The sequence below is a fragment of the Coturnix japonica genome, chromosome 4 (assembly GCF_054131305.1).
Source record: "Coturnix japonica strain WE chromosome 4, WE-NBRP24, whole genome shotgun sequence".
In the NCBI taxonomy this organism is placed as follows: Eukaryota; Metazoa; Chordata; class Aves; order Galliformes; family Phasianidae; genus Coturnix; species Coturnix japonica.
In genome coordinates, this window is record NC_140666.1 from 83286777 (window position 1) to 83308141 (window position 21365).

The window sequence follows — 21365 nt, forward strand, 5'->3', positions numbered from 1 at the left end:
GAAAGATGAACTCCCGGCCCCCTTTAACGCTCCTTCTATGTGATGTCCTATGGTATGGAATATCCCTTTGGCCAATATAAGTCAGTTGCCTTAATTCTGTCCCCCTCAGCTCCTTGAGCCCATTGCTGTGGATGGTCTTAGCTGTGTACAACACTGCTTAGCAGCAGCTATAAACAGTGGTGTGTTATCAGCATAGTTTTTCTCCTAAACTCAAAACAGGGCATCATCCCGGGCACTCCAAAGAAAACAATTCCATCCCAGCTGAAACTAATGCAGTACTGAGCAGTTGTTGTAACTACAGTTAACAAATAAGCCATCTGCCGGCTGTTACTGCTCTTGGAGAAGCAATCTCTGTGTCAGGGAGGTTAAAATTCACAGTTTCTTTGATTTCAAGAGGTTCTTAATCATGCAATTCATTCTCAATTCTGTGAAGGCTACTTAATATTAACGCTAGTAATACACTGAAGACCAAAGGAGCAGCTCACCTGCATGGCAGCCCTGACAAGATGCAAAGCCATCCTTCATCCTTCATCTTTAACTGCTGCCATTCACCAAACTATTGTTATATTTACACTTCCAAACATCACTTTTGGGTCCTCGCTTTCTGTACAGAGGCCCTGGGGCTTTGCATTCAAACCGATTTTATACAACTCAAGGAATTTGTCAACATAATTATTCTGCAGCGAGCATTAATTTGTCTTTGCTGTCCAACAATCTGTCATTTTAACGGCAATTTCATCCTCTAAAAGCCTTCTCTGTGAGAGAGTGAGCATGCACGTGTATGGGCATAGGGAACTGTGAACTTACACAGTAGGGAAAAGCAGCTGGATGTTATGACGTGCAGACACTGCCTGACCACGAAGATCCTCATTATGGTGAGAGCCCCTCTCCAAGGTCGACACATTGAACTCACATCCCAGTGCTGCCTGCGAAAGCGTTTGGGAGCCACTGAGGGCTCATAGAAGAGCTCTGCCTGTGGTCTCACAGCAACAGCACCATGATTACAAAGCAGCACCACAGCAATGAGTGCCATCTCATCAGCGTATGTTCTGATGAGCACAGGAACGTCTGAGTTCCTTCTGCATGCAGGGGACATTGAAATCACATTCCTGGATGACCTTCATGGGGGCCAAGGCACTGGCTCCTTCCCAAAGCCTTCTTGGGATCAGGTTGTTGATCTATCATTGAGGGAGCTTTGGGTTGCATGGTGCAATGACACAAGCAGGCCTACACGTAAAGCAAAGGACTGCGGGCTGCTCTTCAGATGACCACATTCAGTTTCACCTCTCCTCCTCTGGAGCTTGTTTCACAGCCAGATGTTGCAGCTGATATAAACTTTATCTAAAGCAGAGAAAGTTAGAGCGGAATAGAAGCTGCCTCACCTGCTGTATAACGAACCTTTATTTCATTAGCTTTATGACATTTTATGGTTATTGGCTTTTTTTTCCTGCACAGTTTTCACTGGTTTGGTAAAGCTGTGAACACAGAGGTCTCGCAGAGGGGCTTATTTCAGAGGATCTGCCATGGAAAACAATATCTCAAACAATAACCTGCCCCCCAGCAGAGCCTGCAGCAGCTCGGGATGAAGTGGAGCAGCTTTGACAACCCAACTTCTAAACCTTTAAATCCTGGAGTCATAGAATGGTTTGGGTTGGAAGGGACTTATGTACATCTACTTCCCCTTTCTTTTTGCCTTTTAGGAGATGCTGAATACATCCATCAGTTTCAAGCAAGAATATGACAGCAGAAAGATCAGAGCCTGCTTCCTGGCAGCCATTACCACGTAAAGTAGATGTCTAATTTCATTGCAAGTTTTGCTGAGAGAAGCACATTCTGCTCTAGCACTCATTGATCTGGGGCTTTTTAATGTTATCTGAATGAATGGCGCAGCTTGTGAACCTTTCTTACAACTTATCTTGCTCCTTCTTTGGCTTTTGAATCTTCCACTACATGGGGGGAAAAAAACCACAATATCTCATCGCTCTTCTATCATCTGTTATCTCAAAATGTCCCGAAGAATTGACTTTTCCGTACCACTGCGATGTGATACAGGGGGGCTGTGGGTGTTGTAGTAGATCTCTTCATAACATGAGAATGCTCAACAGAGTGCACTGATCATCCAGGTTTCCACTCTGTGCTGGAGAAATCCAGCAGAGAAAAGGGGTGGGATTTTCTTGTCTCTCTTTGTGTCTTCTCTGAACTGTTGCTGCCTCTGAGTGATTAAATTCCTGAATTTTAATTGTCATTCATAGAGCAGTTGGACCCAGAGTATGTGAACGAGGGTTTTCTGTGCTCTCCCCACCTTTCTCTAATGATGGAAGAGAGGGAGCACTGGATGGGACTGTGTCTTCCCAGCATGACAGCAGGGAATGAACAGTCCCCGAGATCATCTTTCTCAATCCTAGTCAGACAAAAGGAGGTCGAGAACTTAGGCCTTAGGATGCTGCACTCATAGGATTTATTCCTTGGAAAACCCAGTTTTTCTGACTGTTTCTTAACATTTCATTTATTACGAGGATATCCCCAAATAAGTTCCAGAAGCTCTCTGGATAGCCTTAAAAATAGTGGGTAACAAAGAACATATTGTCATAGATGGTGCCCCAGGCAGCCTGCTCTGGTACCAGATCTGGAGGTTGGTGGCCCTGCCTGTTGGAACTTGGTGATCCTTGGGGTCCCTTCCAACCCAAGCCATTCTATGATTCTTTGGAAAAGATTAACTGGGAAGCAAATGACTCTCCTTGCTAAAGTATCAGCAGCTCCTGCAGCTTGGACTTTGGTGGATGTGGCATTGCCTGGCTAACAGGAATGGCAGTGTCCATAGTGTGAGTCCAGGCAGAGGGACAGCCACACCAGGAGTGATACCTACTGCTGCCTTCAGGAAGCCCATGACTCTATATGCACATGGAACACGTTCCAACCTCAGGCTGGCAGAAGCCAATGGTCATGGGCTGTTTCAGGTTCTTGTTTTCTGCCTCTCCCTTTCTCAGTTCTTCCACAGTGAGCCAGCCTTTATTTCCATCCCAAGTCTGAGTAGAGCCATGGAGAAGAACTCAAGCAAAAGCCCATGAGCTTGTGTTCCTCACACCCCAGGCAGTGTGCAGACACCTATCACCAAACTGTGATGCTTGTCTACAGGACAGTATAGGGCAAAGGTCCCAAACAAAGTTTTACTGCTCTTGCTTCTGTCAGAACAGTAATGTGAACAATCCAACACTATTCAGTAGACACATCCTGTGTTTAGAATGAAGGTCTTGGATGCAGAATATACCAGCTAAAGCACTAAAAAAGAGGTAAGCTGGTCCAGCTGATTTCCATAACAGCGTAGCATTCCAACACCTATGCAATCACTTTGTCTCAGTGACCTGCTAAGAACAACTTTAGATCAATGATTGCTCTCAATTCTGCTTGACAGGCACAGAGATTCCCCATATATATCACCCTACAGGCATGTACAGCTATTATCTTTGATGTCCGCAGGGCAGCCTCACAAAGGCAACTTTCAGTTTCTTATCTGTAATAAGAAGCAAGAACTGCTGGCCAGCCATCCCAGTTCTTGCCAGATGAAACTGAGGTAAGCAGACAGGAGCTGTGTTTGGTTATGATACCTTTATAAATGCTCATTTCATGCCATAAGTGTTCCATCCCATTTCAGCTCCTCCAGGCCATATAACAGCTCTCCCTTCTGGCTAATGAAGTGCTTTTAGTCAACCCATTCAAAATTAAAGATATGACCTTGCTGTTGTGTCGGATGAAAGATGGGCGTATGATCAGAATTCTTTTATTTCTTTGTGACAAAATTCGAGCCAGGCTGGGACAAAGAAGGGAGATTTCATGACACGCCTGTAAGTAAATGGTACATAAAACACCCCACAGTACATCATGCACTTCAGCAAGGCTGTGTGAGAGGTGCTGAGGTTAGAAATCAATCTAACCCAGGTTATCCACCCAACAGCACTTGCTGCTGCTGCTCTGGTTCAGGGCACGCAGGGCCTGGGTTTCCTCTTTTACATTTATTTCACCTCCTTGGCCTCGGGTTCCCTTGTATACCATGGAAATCCAAACACTGCAGGTCTTCCTTCTGAGTCTCTCCAGCACTTTATCCAGCGTTTGGTTTTCACAGTAAATCATGGACGACTGGAAAGGCTCATTATCTACAGAGCAGGTTGCTCTGTCAAAAAGCCGCTTCAGCCCAACTAAATGATGGTTCTCTCCTGCAAAACACAGCAGCAGCAGCATGTAAGGAGTCAGAGGGATCATACGGTGGGAAATAAATGAAGCACAAATCAAACCTCTGTAAAACAACTTAAGAACTGCTATCTGATATTGACAGCGCTTTAAAAGCTGTACTTGTTGCTTTGTTATCACGAGTAAAGATGGCTCAGGATTCCTGCAGCAAACAGATGTATCCCCACTGCCTTGTGACAGCATTTGGGATGGTTTGCTGAAGCATCATCCTTCAAGCCTTTATTAAATCAGTTCAAGAGCTTTTTTTTTTCCTCTTTAAGTGGCAGTAAAACACTAAAACAGCACCTTATAGACTTTAATAAATGCTCATGTTCTACCATTTACCAACCCGTAGTGATTTGACTGTTCAAGCCTTACAAAAGGCAATGCACCGGTTACTGTACAGCTTCTTGTTGCAGGGTGAGATGCTGCACTTCAAAGACTGCTGCAGGGAGCCAATGGACTTCCCACTCAATAGAATGCTGCAGTGCTTCCTACTCAATAGAATCACAGAGTGGTTTCAGGTGGAAGGACCTCACAGCCCACCCAGCCCCAACCCCTGCCATGGGCTGGATACCTCCCACCACATCAGGCTGCCCAGGGCCCATCCAACCAGCCTTGAGCACCTCCAGGGACGGGGCATCAGCAGGACATTGCCTGTCTATATCTCAATGAGTCACCACTGCTTGATTTCACCCTAGGTGTGTTCTTAAATGCTTGTTGTGTGGCCCACAGTTCAGCACAGAAGGCGGTCTCCAAATGCCCCACACAATGCACATGAGGTCATTCATGTATCTGCACAAGAGAAGAAAAATAGTGCAGAAAAATGGAAGTGTTTGCTTAAAATGAGCCCTTTGGATGCACCCGGGTCCCTGTAACCTTTTCCACCAGCCCAACCTCAGAGTCACTATGGCAACTCCAATGCCTGCTTTCTCCTATTTCCCCATTGACATCGCAGTGGGGGAAGTTGGCCTCGCAGCACCAGGGATGTTCCTGGTGCCCACTGCCCTGATCCTATAAATAAAAACAAAACAATACAAACAGGGTTATCATCTTCCCAATGGACTCAGCTGGTTCTGACAAAAGAGTTCTGCTCCACCAAATAATTACACTAATTAATGCTTTTCACTTCATTCTGGTTACCACGTGCAATCCCTTCCCATTACTCCTCAAGGCCACATCAATAGCACGGCTCTTGAATAAATCCCCAGTGAACAGACAAAACAATCTCCATCCCTGGTATCTATACGAGACTTAAACCTACTTCCCAGCCCCAGAACCTGCAGGTAATACTCACCCCATCATACCTACGGCTGAGCAGTCAAGGTTGGATGTGAGGAATCAGCCTGAGCCTGGGTGTTGTGTCCAAGCAGGCAGCACAGTCTGGAGCAGGGCCTCCTTGTTGCCCTGCACAACACCCAGCTCTCCTCTGGACACTGCAGGAAGCTGCTCTGCCGTTTCCAAGGTGATCCCGGGGTGAAGGCTGCTACATATTCCCTTGCAGGTAGCAGCAGCTGTAGCTGGGAGATGCCCTTGGACGGGCCATTGTTTGCAAGGAGACGGGGCAGAGCAGGCAGAAAAGATCTGTTGGCGATTATTTCTTAAAGAGCGATAAGAGAAAGAGACAAATTAGGGCATTTATTTTGTGAGATGGTGTTTCCTAATGCAGCTCGAGCCTTTGCACCTGGGAATAAGCACTGCAGCTCCATTGTAAACAACCAAATTAATCATTTAATCCGCATTTAGCGCCGTCCTCTAATGCAATGGATACAAATGCAGTTGGTGCCTCCCACTGAGGCTCATGTTACGGGAGGAAGGCGCTGTGTGGATGGAGGTGTGCACTCAGCATCTCATGGTACATCCAGAGGGCACAATATGCATCTGCATTAGGGGACAGCATCAGTCAGCAGCACGTGGTGGATACAGGCAGGTTGTGCACTCATCTGCCAGCTCAGTCTGCCTCCAGCACGCTGAAATTCTGCAACACATTTGCTGTTATTGGCTTATAATCACTCACAGCACACACAGGGCTTGGAACAGGCAGATGAGGGCAGATACATGACGCAGCTTTCAGGAGCCACGTTTCTTTTTAATTAATCATACCCAGACCTGAAATGATCCATCAGTCTGCTGTACAGCCATGTGAAACGGGTTGGATTGCCATGTAAAATTAATGAAGAAGGGAGCATTGCTGGCCTCTTCCTATCCAGATGTGCAGTCCCTCCACCGCCGCTCTCCATCTCACTAAGCTCAGCCTTAAGCTCCCAATCCCCGACCCACCCCATCCCCTCAGCTGCCAGGTGGCACCAACAAGAAAGAGCTGAGCCCAGACCCTAAGTCTAGATCCCAAGCTTTGGACCTAAGCTGAAGCACCAGCAGCTCTGCCAACACACAGCAGCCCTTCAGAATGCTTGGAACCATCACTGGCCATTAAAAGGAATAACACCTCATTGAGCAAATTCGTTTTTATTTCCACCTGTTGAAAGAGCTGTTTGTTTACCAGCAGAGTCCAACATAGATGTGACATACAGACATGAATACAATTAAATACAGGAGAAATTGAACTATATACAACGAGACATACATTTACAGAATGGAAAAAGTCTTTATATTATCTATTGGCTCTTGCCAACGTGAAACATCACCGGAACGCAAATATATCGGGGTTTCCTTTTCCATTTAACTAAACAAGGAAAATGCAAGTTAGCATTTGTCCACGTACTGAGAACTCAATGTTTAAGAAGCACAGACCTGTGGCACTTCACAGGGTACACAGAAGCTAAAAAAAACCCCTTCTTGTTAAATATTTCACTGTTTGGGTTTCTAGGTTCCAATCAGGGCTACCGAAGCACAAACTGTTCAGTGGTATTTACACGGAGGGAGCTGTGCTAAGTCATGTTAGGCTCCAGCTTGTAACTATGGCAGCCACATGGATGTGTTGCAGCCCCAGCTGGAGGTGATCCATTACATCCCCTCGGTACCACCCTCCTGACGCAGCAGCCACCCAGTGAAAACTGCCCTCAAGTTCTTCCCCCTTCACGACCTTTAAATATTTTCACAGTTTAATGTTGGGCTGCTTCTTCTCTTCATTCATATTTTAAGTCACCTTTAGGACTGTTGCATCATTTCAACTTTTTTGGAGCAGAACTTCCAGCCCTCGCTGTGCTACCCACCCTATAAGGCTGCTGTGTTCCTTCACTTTTGGGTCCATAGGAAGGAGAGATGTGTAACCTCCTGGTATTACAGTATTGCCACAGTGCAGGACCTGCATTGTGCTGGTAACAGAACCAAAGCCAAGCTTCCCCAGAACACATAGGAAGGTATTGCTGTTGTGCAGCTGGCCTTTACCCAGCAGTTTGGGATGCTTTATTACACCCAGTAACGCCCCTCAACATCCTAATAAGAAACGTGGCTCTTGGGATGCAATCTTCAATAGAGAACTTGAGATGGCTAATTAAAAGAGCTGCTTTAATTAAAGGCTTCCTACTGATCCCTAGGACAAGTCAGCAAAGAAGCATCAGAGCCATTGCTAACTGAATGCATCCTACAGCCGCACGGTGCCCAGAGCCCTCAATACTACTGCTAAGGTTTTTCATAATCAACACTTCGGGCACCTGACAGTCTCACTTGGGATTTATTTTACATACCAAACTTCAGCCTTCTCAGATGCAGCTACAGCACACGTGGAGCACACCACACCGATTTTAATGATCTCGGTTATTATCCTGTTTGCATCAGCTCATCTGGAATCCAACATCAGCCTGCAGATTTCCACTGGTTTAAGGCAGACATTTTTAACTCTGTTCTGGAACAAAAAAAGAGGTGACCAGACAATAGTGCCTAAACCTGCGCCTTCCTGCCCTGTTAAACACAGAGCTCCCCCCAAGACAGGCTCCTGACGTCTCTCAGCATCACGCCCACAAAGGATGCATGGCCTTTAGAGCAAGGAGATTCAATAAAGTTATTCGTCCCTCTCAATTTGTAGCATTACAATTATTTAAATGTTAATCCTACGCATCAGGCTAAAACCAGTCAGGTGTGTCAGTACAGCAATTGAAGAGAGCAATGAAGTGAGCGCAGTGAATGTGAAGCATTGCATTGGGTACACTCGATACAGTAAGAAGATCTACCTGGGTAGTTTGGTATTCAGCTGCCGAGAGCAAAGCATACAATTTGCTTCTCATTCATCACTAGGAAGCCTAGAGGACACTACCTGCTCCTCAGCCACAGAGCTCCATAGAACTGCAGTAAACCCAGGAGAGCATCTCATCACATTGGAAACCAAACGCAGCGTTGTGGTTCACACACAGGAATCCCTGGCGGTCTCCGCACGGTGCATGCGCTGATGACTGGGCCACAGATCTCATGGAGTCCATAACAACATCTACACCTTCAAGCTGTCTGCTTAAAAACCCACCTGATTGCTGGTTAACAGCAGGTTAATTGACTGTGTTGCCCCCAGATGACAATTCAGTTAATGATGAAACGATCCATTCTTACAGAACTTATTCTACTCGGGCAAAGGCGATTTAGCAGAAAGAAATACACAACGAGCATCTGTTAGGAGAAAAATCAAAGCGCAATGGAACGGCAAACTGTTCATCTGTACTTTGGAAGGTAACTATCCCATATCGGTACGCGATGGTGGGAATAATCTCAAGAAGAAGAAATAACAAAATATTCAAACCCCTCTTATTCACGCATTAAAAAAGTAGAAGGAAAGTTATTTCCTTGAGTTATTCTCAAAAAAATCAGTTTTATTTGGACGTGTGCACAACCTGCAGCTCCTCAAATCTTCAGAGCATTGAAAACATGACATTATTCCCCAAAATCCAGTTGAATCTGTCCTGAGAAACGTAAGTACTCATATATAAATCGGATGGTATTGTCTATGAGTGAGCTTTTTCCTACAGGTTGGGCAGGAGTTGGCGTTCCTAAGAGAGTCGCGGAGGCACTGACTACAGAAGACGTGGCCGCACTTGGTTGACACAATGAGTCGTCCACTCTGCACAATCTGGAAGAAAAGAAACCACAACAGGCGTTTCAGAGCTGCAGGGCTTGGAAGGGACCTCCGCAGATCACCGAGTCCAACCCCCTGCTAAAGCAGGATCCCTACAGCAGGCAAACAAGGAATTCAGCTCTGCTGGTCTGCTGGCACCAAACACCACTTTGGTGCCCACAGGCAACACATCACTGCTGTAATAACAAGCCTAACTCTCAGTGTCTCCTCATCACCTATTTCTCCCTCTGCCTACGCTACTCCCTAGTTTTACCTTAGAACCCAAGCCTGCACTTCAAGCCAGCTATCTGTACTGTCTCATACATCCCAAAGGAGTTGTGCAGTTCGCCTTCTTCCCATTTGCCCTCTAAGAAAGACAAATGACAATGTGGATCCTTACCTCCGAGTAGCCATCCATGCAAATTGGGCAGCTAACAGTACCAGAAGGCCTTGTGGTAAAGGGAATAAAACAAAACACACATACATCAATTTAATGGTACACTGAGAGTTACTGAAACATAAAATGTCACACCATCATCTGACCGCATTGACAAGTCATGACGTTTCATCTGAAGATCCCCACATATCTTTAATTACATCCATTTGTTGCATTCAATAAACAGTTTGGGTCTCTGTCACCAAAGGGAAGCAGCTTCTTGGTTTCCATTCATCCTTCAGCAGCCTATACACCATGCAGCACACACAGCAATGCTCAGCTTCAAGAGACCGTATCAGTTCTGTTACTAAAGGACAGCTACGTGGTTTTGTTACCATTCATTCCAGAAATGAAACAGGCTGTTAAATTAACACATCCCATATCCCAGTTAAGTGATGTCCCAACCCAGCAACATAGATGTACCACAAACTCCCTCCTTATAAAATGAATGATTACATAGGGCATATTTTCGGACTGGCTCTCTTTTTACACTGCAACTGTTTCCATGTCTCTGAATTCGCTGCCCAAGACACACCAGTTAATGATCTCATGGAGAACAAAGACCTACAGTGCTGTCATTGTTGATTTTGTTGTGGGTTTTTTGTATGTGTGGGAGTTTTCTTTGTTTTATTTCTTTAAGAATGAGATGTCTTCCAGAAAAGCACTTACATTTTATGTGTAAACACTATATTTTAGGCCTATAGTCTTAGCACAGTAATCACAACCTTACAGAAGTTGCTTCTGCTGCAACCAGAAAACAAACAAGTAAGAACTTTTCCAGTTTTGTCTTCATTAATTTACCCTTACCTAACAAGGAGTTTTCTTGATATAATCCAAATGCTACATCTAGGATAACATTTTAGAGGTATACACTTCAGAGGTAAAATTTAGAGGCTACTTTGCAAGTAAATGACTTCAATGTCACAACTACTGACCGCATGTTTTATCAATTCATGGCCAAAACTGGACTAAGAGCTCTACAAAGTCACAACTCCACCAATACAAGCTACACCACTCTATGTTCAGGGTTCTTGGGCAAAGGGAAGCCGTCATGATACTGTAAGTTTCACAGTAAGCAGCTTCAGGAACTCTACACCATAAACTCTTGGCTTTACTGTGCATGCGAAGAACATCTTTCACAGTGATAGTGACAGAGCACTGGGAACAGGTTGCACAAAGAGGTTGTAGAGTCTCCTCTGGAGGTATTAAAGATCTCTCTGGATGCTGATCTATGCTACCGCAGGGAGCCTGTTCCAGCAGGAGGTTGGCTCAGGTGATCTCTAGAAGCCCCTTCCGACCCCTGCAGTTCTGTAATCCTGCCATCATCTCCCGTGTTAAGCAACAGTTTATATAATTCATTAATGACAACAAGGATAAGAAGCTTGAGATATCCTTCATCCCATAATCGTTAATTCAAGCAGCAAGTAATACTGAAGTCCATCCCTAGTTTCACATACATAATTAAATTCCATTAATTTCTCCATTTTTTACTACTCAAATTGAGGCTATAATACCAACTCAATAACTAATTACAACTGATGATAACCTTCACATGAGCAAGACTAACTCAACTCTGTAGTCTGCCAGAGCCATGTATGGTGTGAAACTATAACCTCACCTTCATGACAATGATAGAAGTTACATCACTGAGCTGTCTTAGCCTTGTCTACACAGAGCAAGAGCAAGGAGGTCCATCTCTAACAGAGAAGTATGAGCTTGAGGCAACTAAACGTTCCATTTTTACATTAACCAAAAACAGGCCCAAAGTAACAAGTTTGTAAATTCAACAACAAAGAGCACTGCTCTCATATGCTACAAGGAACTTCACATCGCACATTTAATAACCCGAAAACCAATGTTCCTGTATCCAAGTTCTCTCCCATACTGTCCTCTAGTAAACTAAAGGGCTCACAGCCCACCAACAAGGTAGGATCAGCGTGATGTGCTGCTTCCCAAAACGTGCTCAAAGAGGCTGTTACGGAGTCCACCTTAAAATGCCTCTGAGTGTTAGAAGAAAGAAGTTACTGCCAGCATCCAGACATTTGTGAGTTTGGTTTTTTAAATCACAATGCATGTCTTAACTCATAGGACAGCTGGGCTGCACAGCTGGATCTGAGTTGAAGGTACCCAAAAAAAGGATTAACAACATCTGAGCTTTAAGGTCACATATAAATGCCTGCAGACACTGGGATGCAAAGAAGGTGAGTTAGCACATCCTCATTATTACACTGACTTCTCCTTGTCAGTGTGATAGACCACTTAAAATTCAAAACAAAATCTCCCACCACTGCTCTTCAGCCTGGAAATTATCAGCATCTTGCTAACTTCTTATCCTTCACTCCCTGGTAACTACAGCAGGCAGATCAGCTGTGCTGTAAATGCCATTCACTTGGCTCAGATCCAGTACCTCATGCCACAGGGTCAGCCAGGGATACTCTATTCAAGATTGTCAGAGATAAGAACAGCCGTCCCTCCTCAGTAACTGCTCTCAGTCAGTTGAGAAGTTTGATTCTATTTTAAGTATGCAGGAGGTGCTTAGGAAATATATATAATGCAAAGAAAAACAGATTTATTTTCTTTAGTTTATCATCCACTGCACTTCAGATGCAGTTTGGTTTAATCTATTTCCTTGTCAGAGACAGTCAGTGATAATACAGCCTGAACAGTATGGCCTAAGCACACTGCACTACTGTCAACAAAAGCCTATGTTACAGCCCTTAGTAGAATCTGCTTTTTTGTTTCCCAAAAGCATATTTTCAAATATACCACATTTCTCTACAATGCAATCATGTCTCAATCTGTGAATTCGAAGTGGAAACTAAGTTATGATTTCAAAGATAAACCAGACCATAATGATCCGAATCAGCCCTGTGTGCGCAGAACACAACTCAATGTTTGTTAGGCCATAGACATACATACTTGGAGCTTGCAGTTTCATCCTCCAGTGGTCCCAGCTCTCGAGACACTTTATCTGTGACATACACATCATTATCTCTCGTTTCATCTTCATCATCGCTACTAAGCACACAGCTGTCTGACTGCCGCTGGCCTCTTAGTCTGAGATTTCTCCTCCGCTGTCGATTCTCTGTAATTTATTTATTTAGATATACCTTAAAAATACATACAGTGAATTCTACAACACTTTTACTACCTTGAAGAATTAAAAAAAAAAAACAACAAACACAACAACAACCATTTGATTGTTTAAAATAAATAAAAGGGGGTAGAGAAGACTCAAGTTTCCGAGGAGCACAGTGAGGTGGCAGGGCAAAAAGGTTTGGTAACAGCGAGCACTTTGTTCAGACCTGTATAAAGCTTGAGATTAGAAGGGAGCACCATCCCCCACAATTACCTAAACTGCTTAGAGCACCGATATCATTGCCAGCAGCCAGTTGCTGCTTCAGGGGATTACTGACCATATGGACAAACACACACACACCTCAGGTCATTATTCTGGTAATAAAGTCAAGTCATTTTTCACAAGTGACAGAAGAGTCGCTTAAGTGGCACATTTAAATGACGTAGTTGCTTTTGTTTCTCAGTCATACCAGAACAGAACAAAATCACTGAGCCCATAAAACCCAGAGGTTATAGAACCGCTGTTGGCTTTTTCACCATCAGAAACTGCACACAAGAATTATTTCTTTGCAGCTCCATCACGAACACCAACCATGGAGCCTTAATAATGATTACATAAATAGCCACAACATTTAGAAGTCCTTGCACAATTATTGAGCTATAATCTCTATTGCATGTGGGGATTTTGTTTTGTTGTTTTTTTCCACTTCCTTCCTTTATAGCCCCAAATGGATTACATTCTAGGTAAGCAGCTAACAGCTGTAAGAGGCCATGCTTTTTACAGTACTGTCTCAAAGTTTGCTGAAATGGTCAAGTTCAGGCAAGTCCTGGCCAAGGTTCCTGGACTCCCTTTGTCTGAAATACACAGGAACCAAGGTTTGAGAAATCCCTTTGTTTAGGAGATGGACAAGTCCGGGAGCTACAAAAGGGAGATAAGATACTGATCAATGGCCCTTAAGTGGTCTTTTGTGTAGGCCTATCTCAAGGAAGATGGCCATCTCTGAGGACTGATGGCCCTTAAGTGGTCTTTCGTGTTGGCCCATCTCAAGGAAGATTGACATCTCTGAGGAAGTCACAAGACACTGACCCGAGCCGTCCCGAAATCTCTAGAAGGCTGGAAAGAAGGATAAAAAGGGCACGGACAAACCACGGTTTTGTGGGCATCTAGGTATCTGACCTCAGATTCCTCCACCGTTGTCCTACTGCTGCCTATTATCTCTTCTGGGATTGCTGCTCGAGACTCTGCTCCGAGGGACCTCGCTGCCCAAGACTCCACTTCCTGAGACCTCGCTACTCTGACCATCTTCTCTGCGTTTCATCGATCTGCGGCCTGCTACTCCGCTGCTGCTCTCCCCTACGCTTTTGGCATTCGTCACTCTCCCTTCCCCATCCCCTCAATTGTCTATCATTTCCAATAAACTGGTCGGATCAACATTTGAATGCTCTTCTTCTTAATCTCACGCCGGGCATAACATATCAAAAGAACCTTTGCCTCACTCCTAAATTGGAGCGAGACAACAGCTTATTAACAGACCTCGGGTATTGTAATCAGAATAAGGTCTGAAAGGTACAAAGGATTAGTTTTGTTATACCTTGTCTACAATTAGACCTGAGGCAGAAAACACCCAACTTGTTAGCACTGATCAGTGCTACATTTGAGGAGTGTCAGACTACATAATGAAAGCAGCACGACCTTTGATATCTTTCTACCTCATTTCCTCCTGTGCAACACAGGTTAATAAGGCCTTTGAACAAGGTCTTACTCAAAGCAGATATTCCACTGCTACAAAGGCTAACCCAAGTGACTGATGACTTCATGCTTATGGAACTTCTGCACTGGAGAAGAAAAATGTATTCTAAGAACATCCAGTGGCTTTTATTTCAGATACTTCACATCAGCTTTCACAGAGACTCTGAAACATAGATTGAATCCATTCCCTGAGGTGCTGGCCAGGTACTACAGCACTGCTCTCTGTCTTTCCATGAAAGCAGTTTCAACCCATGCTGCTTATGTTTGTTGGGAAAGGAAAAGTTCAGGACAATTCCTTGATGCTTGTAAAATGGAAACTCACCTTCAATGATCTTCAACGATGAACCAACACACACAGCATGGGAGGGAAAAGAAAAATAAAGTTAAACTGTAGCATGCACTGAAGTTTTATGTACAAGCACCCGAATAGCTATGAAACCAACAACAAGGCAAAGTAAGAATTTTAGGATACCACAATGTCATCTTGATTAACAAAATGTTAAAATAGTTTCAGAGAAGTGACTCGTTTATTAAGCGATTACTTTGGGTTTTGCTGCTAAGGGAAGGAAATGGAGGCAGCTTAGGAACCATCTTAATCTCCTCTCTGCTCCCCAGTTTCAGTACCCCAACTTGATTGAGGCTGGAGGCAGCTTTATCTCCTCCTCCCCCCAGAATAGAGGTACAGGTGTGTTATCCATGAACACTTCAAATAACACTAACTGCTGAAAAATGAACAGAAAACCAACCCGCTGTTACATTCAGCGGAACCAAAGCCAGGGCAACGCAAACCATGCTATAAGGATTGCAGCATTCCCCTTGTACTTGCTCAGCAACAAACTGTTATTCCCGCTGCTTGTTTTTGGCTCTGCAAGGCAGCAGTGGCATCCCAAAACCAGCGTTATTAACTACACTGCAGCCTGGATCAAATACTGCTCAAGCTTTAATAACAACCGTAACCAAAAAGTGAATTTTCAAAGACTTGCTATAAAGTTTAACTAGCTCCTAGTTGCTCAGGCAACTTGTAGATGCCTGAACACTTCCTATTTGTCATGCTGAAGACTTACTGCTACTTCTTTGATTTTCTGTTTAAATCATCAGCCTTTTTCTTTGAAATATTCAACACACCTTCAGCTTTAAATGGCATTTACTTACATGACCCATGATGGGTAATATAACCCCAAGACTGGGAGCAACAAGCTACAACAGACTGTGCTCATCACCTGCAGGTGGTAGTCACAGATGCAGACACATTAATAGGTCCATCTGGAATTGGATGTGAGCTGTGAAATGCTAAATAAGAGCCACACTTTAACCCTTTAACATAGGCTACTTACTGAGATGCCAGAAGACAAACTAAGAAGCCTGTCTTCTGAAAAACTAAGGCTCTGGTAAGCTATGACCCGAGGCCCAGTGTTGTACAGAGTAAATTTACTTCTGCAGGGAGTGTATCCATTTGCTTGTATTGCACAAATCTCCTAATGTAGGTCAATACACATTTCAAAGGAATGCATGTACTGAAAAGCCAACTTTCAGCTCATCCTTAGACTCTATCAGCAGCAAGAACACAGAACTCATTTGACTACAGCATTTAGATAAGCATGTCACTACTTACCACAACAGAATCATTGTGAGTTAGATCAACTACTACAGGATCAGAAGATTCACACGTGAGATCTACTACTTCTTCACCAGCTTAAAAACATAATGTTAGAACACAAATCAGAGCTCACAGGAGTAAAGTTACCCATCAGTGTATAACAGTGTATAACAGGCTGAGGTATCATACAACACTGCCCATCCCTCTTCTCTTTGGTAACATACTCAACTTTTCATTCAAACTTTGCTGTCAGCGGTCTATATATACAGTATTAACAGCTTCTGCAAGTTGCAGTGCACAACTAACTGACCTCATGTGCTTTCTGATATATCAGTATCTTGTGAGAGGTGCACAGCAACACATTCATCTAATATAGGAGAACGTTTATCACACTTTAAAACATGAATCAAACAGGATATTTCTTTTCCAGTCCTGCGCTGTAAGTGTTCCAGTATCATATCTCATATAACTTTCAAAAGCCAAATACATAGCAAAACCACAAGAAGCCATTTATTTACTTGCAAGTTTCCAAATTTAGTTTGCTGTTATCTGAAGTGGCAGCTGCAGTAACCCCGAGTGCATCGGACCAGATAACTGGATGTGCGAGCAACACACATGCACCTTTCTTACCTAATTCACCTATTAGCAATTGCACCCCAGTAACAATCTTAAACAGCTGTCAGTAGGCTTGCTGCTGTTCACTGCTTCCATACTATGTCCTTTGTTAAATAAGTAGCTTTCACTCCCCTTCAAAGGGCCTTGAAACTGGCAAAAACACATTACGTGGATTCCCAGCACTCCAGGAGCAGCCTGTTTTCTTATATAGTTCAAAAGAAAGCTTACCACTTTCTTCCAGTTCTATTGGCTCTCCTTCTGAAGCCATCTCTGTGGTAGAAGCTATCAGTCTGCTTCGTTTCTGAGCTTGCCTAGAGTTAGCTGATCCTCCACGGCGCTTTCTTGGAGTCTAAGAGAGAAGAAAGCCTTAGTACGTTCTTTAGGAGTAATACTAATGCAGCCCCCACCTTTCCAACATCAAGGTAAACAAAACACACCGCTAGAAGCCTGTAGCATAAATATAACAGCGGTAAATGACTCCTATCTGAACTGATCTCATCAAGGAGCAGACTTCATGCCAGGTCTCCCACCAGCTGAATCACAAAAGAAAAAGCCACGCTACATTCTGAAGGTCTACATGGGAAGATGAGCTCACAATGACACCAGGTATTAACTTCCAGCCAATCAATGCCATCAGTTTTCACTCATGCTCTGAGTTATTTCTGAAACGCTGCTATAGCACCTACAGATGAGAAACTTCTGAGTATCACAGAACATGAAGTTAAATGGCAAATTAGTGCTGCAGCGTATTTACAGTAAACTGTTACCAAGATTTATATAAATAAGATAAATATATTTTAAGAATCACTTTTGCATTGATCAGTAAAATACTTACTGTACTCATGGTGTTTCTTGATACAGAGTTACAGAAAAAATAAGAGGTATAAATACCATAAAATTAAACGCAAGGAAGCTACAATTCTCAATTCCTTATATTTCTTTAGGCAGTACACTGTTAAAAAGTCCAGATTTCTCAGTATCTTAGAATGACGTTCTTCCAAACCTATAAGAAAAGAAGAGAGAAGATTACCTATCTGTAATTCTTGTTCTCTCACACACACCCGAACTTAAGGATGTCGGTTCTGAGCCACGAGCTTCTGACCAGAGCTGGAATGGAAGTCCCACAAGTTTAGTATCAGAGCTATGGACCCCTCAAGCAGGGCCTGAAGCCTCACTAAGGCTCACTTGTTTCTTAGTTAAACTGACTTACTCTGGTGTTTAGCAGCAAACCAGAAAGATATAAGGAGTCCCAATTAAGCTTTATCTGAAAAAACAACCTATTATTTGAAGGTAATGTTTGTGTGGGGGCAGAAATAACCAGGATTCATGCTGTAAGAAGCCATCCTTAGAGAACAAAAATTACAGATAAGCAGTCCTCTATTCTCCAAACCACAGCCAGACAAAATGTGGGAGCTAAGCAGCTCAAAATGAACCTAAGGCAAGTGGAGAACAGACATGGCTGTGTAGAAAGGCTCCAAGAAACACCACTGTTCACAATGGCAGGGGTCGAGCCCTGCTCAGCAGGCAGCCAGCTGCTGGATGACCCAGCCCCACTGTCCCTGCAGGGCTGAGCTCTCTGCTCACAGCTCTGGCTATGAAAGGTGCCAGCTGTGGCTCATTGAACAGCCCCATGTCTGCACAACTGCAACCCAGTGAGTTCCTAACACTTCTGGATACAAACACGGGCACACACCTGAGCACTGCTGAACCGACTCTGACTCACACACTTCACTGCCTGTACTCAATGCAGGAAACCCAAAAGATGCTCCCTGCAAACAGAACTCAGCCACACAACCCTTCTCAGTCCCATTCCATTCTGTATCCAGGTGCAGTGTGTGCACCTCATCCTACTGCTTACAGGTTGAGATTTCACCTCCCAATGAATGAAGCTTTCTCCCCACCTCTCAGCTTAACCCAGAAAGCCAAGCTACAACTTCCTCAGCTCTCCTCTGATATAGAGCTGGAAAAATACTTTGAGAATAAAAGGCTGGAGAATACCGACATACATACCTGAGGATCACAAGGAATTCATCTTCATACAAGCTTTAAAATTACCAACAGCTGGAACTGTTTTCATTGGAGTCTCTCACGGCAACCTGATGTATCTATGCTTAATACAGAACCTACACAAAACCCCAACGCTCCTGCCCCATTCTAGTCTGCTAAGGGTTTAAATCTGAACTTCTCTGGGAGCTTCTTTCAAGAGGAAAGCTGAGGATGGATATCCATGGGGAGCCCACTGCTGTAAAACCCATAGAGGGAAAATCCAGCAGCATCCACTGAGGGAAAGCAGACTGCTGGAGCTTGTTACTGCTGTGGATGACGCCTCCTGACCTGGCAATGTTTCTGTCTGTATAAGAACAAACCTCTTCTGTGTGGCTGCAGATTTCTACAGTAGGTTCCTGGCTTACTCAGGAAGCTTCCCCCAGTGGTAACTATCCATACCACAAAGAGGAGGAAAAATGAAGCCAAGCTTACTTTCTTTGGTACAACGCAGATCAAGTTACCATTACATAAGAATAGAATTAACAGCTACAAATCCTGCTCGTTTAGGCACCTTTTCACTGATTAGCACCTAAAGGCTTTCAAAGCCCCAGGACCACTCACAGGCCCAGACACCCACATCAACCCATAAGGGCTGTGAGATCCCCTCCAGCACACACTGCTCAACCAGCAGCCAACAGCACGAGCAGGCACTGGGGGGCACAACCCCAAACCAGAAGCATCCAAAGCTCCAGCTGCAGCCATTAACAAAGTCATCTATTATGTCTGTAACATAATCAGTTCCAGATTCTAGAATGAGGATTTGTCAGAGCGGGACAGGTTGCGCCTTCAAATGTGCTTCCTCACCTCCTCTCTTATTAAGCCCTCTCAGTGCACTCACAACAGCCCATAGAAAAAAATAAGCTCTGTGGTTCTCCTCGCAGTGGTGCTCAGGGCCAGGCCCAGAGGCATAATCTGGAGACTGAGAGCTCCCCTTCCCACCAGGCAGCAAAAAAACCCTTCTTCCCTATATCTTATCTAAATCTTTATTCATGTCTGACTCATGTCCAGCTCTCCATCCTCCGTTACCCCCAGGTCCTTTTGGGCAGGGTGGTGCTCCAAAAGCTGCCTGGACATCCAGCTCTATCAGGGCTGAGCCAGAGGACACTGCGAACCTCAGCCGTGTGTCTCGGGTGTCTTCAGAGCCAGCCCTGCTTTTCCTCCGGATGCAATACACAAAGTTCACCAATAGCAGACACCAATGGATTCCATCTCCCCATCTCGGCCTCGCAGTGCCCCAGGAGCTCGGCATGAGGAGAAGCAGCCAAGCCCCCCGGCCCAGCTGCAGCCCGGGCACCACGCACACACTGACCATGAGACCACAAGGCACAGCCACGGGAACGCAGCCCGAGCTGCCATTTGGCCGCCTGACCCACTTTGTAACGCCAACCAAACCCGACGCTGTCGGCTCATTACACGAGCTCTATGCAGCTCCCTCGCAGGGTTTTCCTGTCGTTAGGCCGCAGCTCGCGTTCAACAAGGCCCAGACACACGGACGGACGCGGCCCGGTTCGGGAGGAGCCGCCCCGCAGCGCCGTGTCACGGCGCAGGGCCCCGCTCCCATCGTCGGGCGGCAGCAGCTCATGCAGCACTGGGAGGCCGGGCCCGAGGCCTCAGGCTCGGCTGGGAGGGAACGAAGCTCCCGATCCGCGGACAAGGCCGCACCGCTCCGCACACACAGGCCCACTCCGGCCCGGACCCGGCCGCCCTGCCCCCACCACGGCCTGCAGCCGCCCCAGCTTAACGCGGCCTTCACCCGCCCCCCCTCACCCTGATCCCGGCTCTGCTCAGCGGCACGACCCGCCCGGCCCCGCTCACCTTCCGCCGTCGGAGCGATAACGGCGCAGCGCGGCGCTCCCCCGCCCTTCCTCCATTGGCTGCACCGGCGGTGCGGGGAATGGCGGCCGCACGTCACGGGGGGTGGATCCATCACGGCCCCGCCTCCATCCCGGCCCGTGCCCGCCGGGAGCTGTAGTTCAGCTGGAAGGATGTGGAAATGATCTCGGCAGCTAGATGGCAACAAAGAATTCCACCAGAAACAAGGGAGAATGTAATGCTGGGAGAGCATTAACAGCAGCTGCACGGCTCCAATGTCAGCGGCGTTTTCCTTCCATTTAAATATTTGCCATAGCCTTAATTAAACACTTAGTAACTGGCATCACGTTCAAATAGAAATACATTACGTCGTCTCACTGCTCTGCAGATTCTAATGCAGATTTATATCCTCCTTGGCCAGGTGCCTAGAATAAGTCTCATGATTTAAGGGCTGTTTTACACAGTATAGAAATTGTCATAGAGGGCAAATGATCTTGGAGGTGAGTAGCAGAATTCTGTCTTCTGGAAGCAGAAAAGAGAAAAGAAGCTAAAGAGACCCAGCAGTGCTATGTGCTCCTACCGCTGTTTAAACACTGAGCAGACTGCAAACAGAGGGCTGGTCTCTTGGGGTGCTGAATGCAGCCTGTGGGCTGCTGTGTCATCTCAACCTTCCAAATGATTTCCTTGCACCCTCTAAAACCAGTATTGAAGCTGGTGATCTTGTAACGCAGTTACTGTCACGTCAGGAGATGCGCTAGGAACCTGGGCCGAACATCCCTGCTGAAAAAATGCTGATGTAAACAAGTAC

At 45.2% G+C, this 21365-nt stretch overlaps 1 protein-coding gene and 1 long non-coding RNA gene across 11 annotated transcripts; both read right to left on the minus strand.

Annotated features, from left to right (window-relative positions):
• Nucleotides 1–3762: 3762 nt before the first annotated feature.
• LOC146761154 (uncharacterized) lies at nucleotides 3763–6139 on the minus strand. The gene is made up of 2 exons (XR_014945536.1): nucleotides 5522–6139; nucleotides 3763–4211 (listed from the first exon to the last, which is right to left on the minus strand). It is a non-coding gene; the product is annotated as an uncharacterized LOC146761154 (long non-coding RNA).
• Nucleotides 6140–6674: 535 nt separating this feature from the next.
• Nucleotides 6675–20637, minus strand: RNF4 (ring finger protein 4). 10 transcript variants are annotated; one of them, XR_014945535.1, is made up of 9 exons: nucleotides 20561–20637; nucleotides 17535–17702; nucleotides 16928–17048; nucleotides 16100–16179; nucleotides 14810–14819; nucleotides 12579–12744; nucleotides 9624–9672; nucleotides 8438–9238; nucleotides 6675–8029 (listed from the first exon to the last, which is right to left on the minus strand). XR_014945535.1 is itself a non-coding variant. In XM_015862667.2 (8 exons), exons 2-8 carry the CDS (start codon nucleotides 17591–17593, stop codon nucleotides 9089–9091), a joined length of 579 nt encoding a protein of 192 aa, XP_015718153.2. In that variant the 5' UTR covers nucleotides 17594–17702; nucleotides 20561–20637; the 3' UTR covers nucleotides 6675–9088. The 10 variants fall into 10 exon arrangements, 9 of the variants coding, with proteins under 9 accessions (XP_015718153.2, XP_015718152.2, XP_015718154.2 ...); XM_015862667.2 differs by having other exon boundaries at nucleotides 6675–9238; nucleotides 17591–17702; XM_015862666.2 differs by having other exon boundaries at nucleotides 6675–9238.
• Between the last annotated feature and the right edge of the window lie 728 nt (nucleotides 20638–21365).

Coding starts and splice junctions, on each gene's coding strand:
- RNF4 (XM_015862666.2), bottom strand. Junction 16,180..16,927: donor AATAGAACTGGAAGAAAGTG/GTAAGCTTTCTT, acceptor TATGTTTTTAAG/CTGGTGAAGAAGTAGTAGAT. Junction 9,239..9,623: donor GCATGGATGGCTACTCGGAG/GTAAGGATCCAC, acceptor CTTTTCTTCCAG/ATTGTGCAGAGTGGACGACT.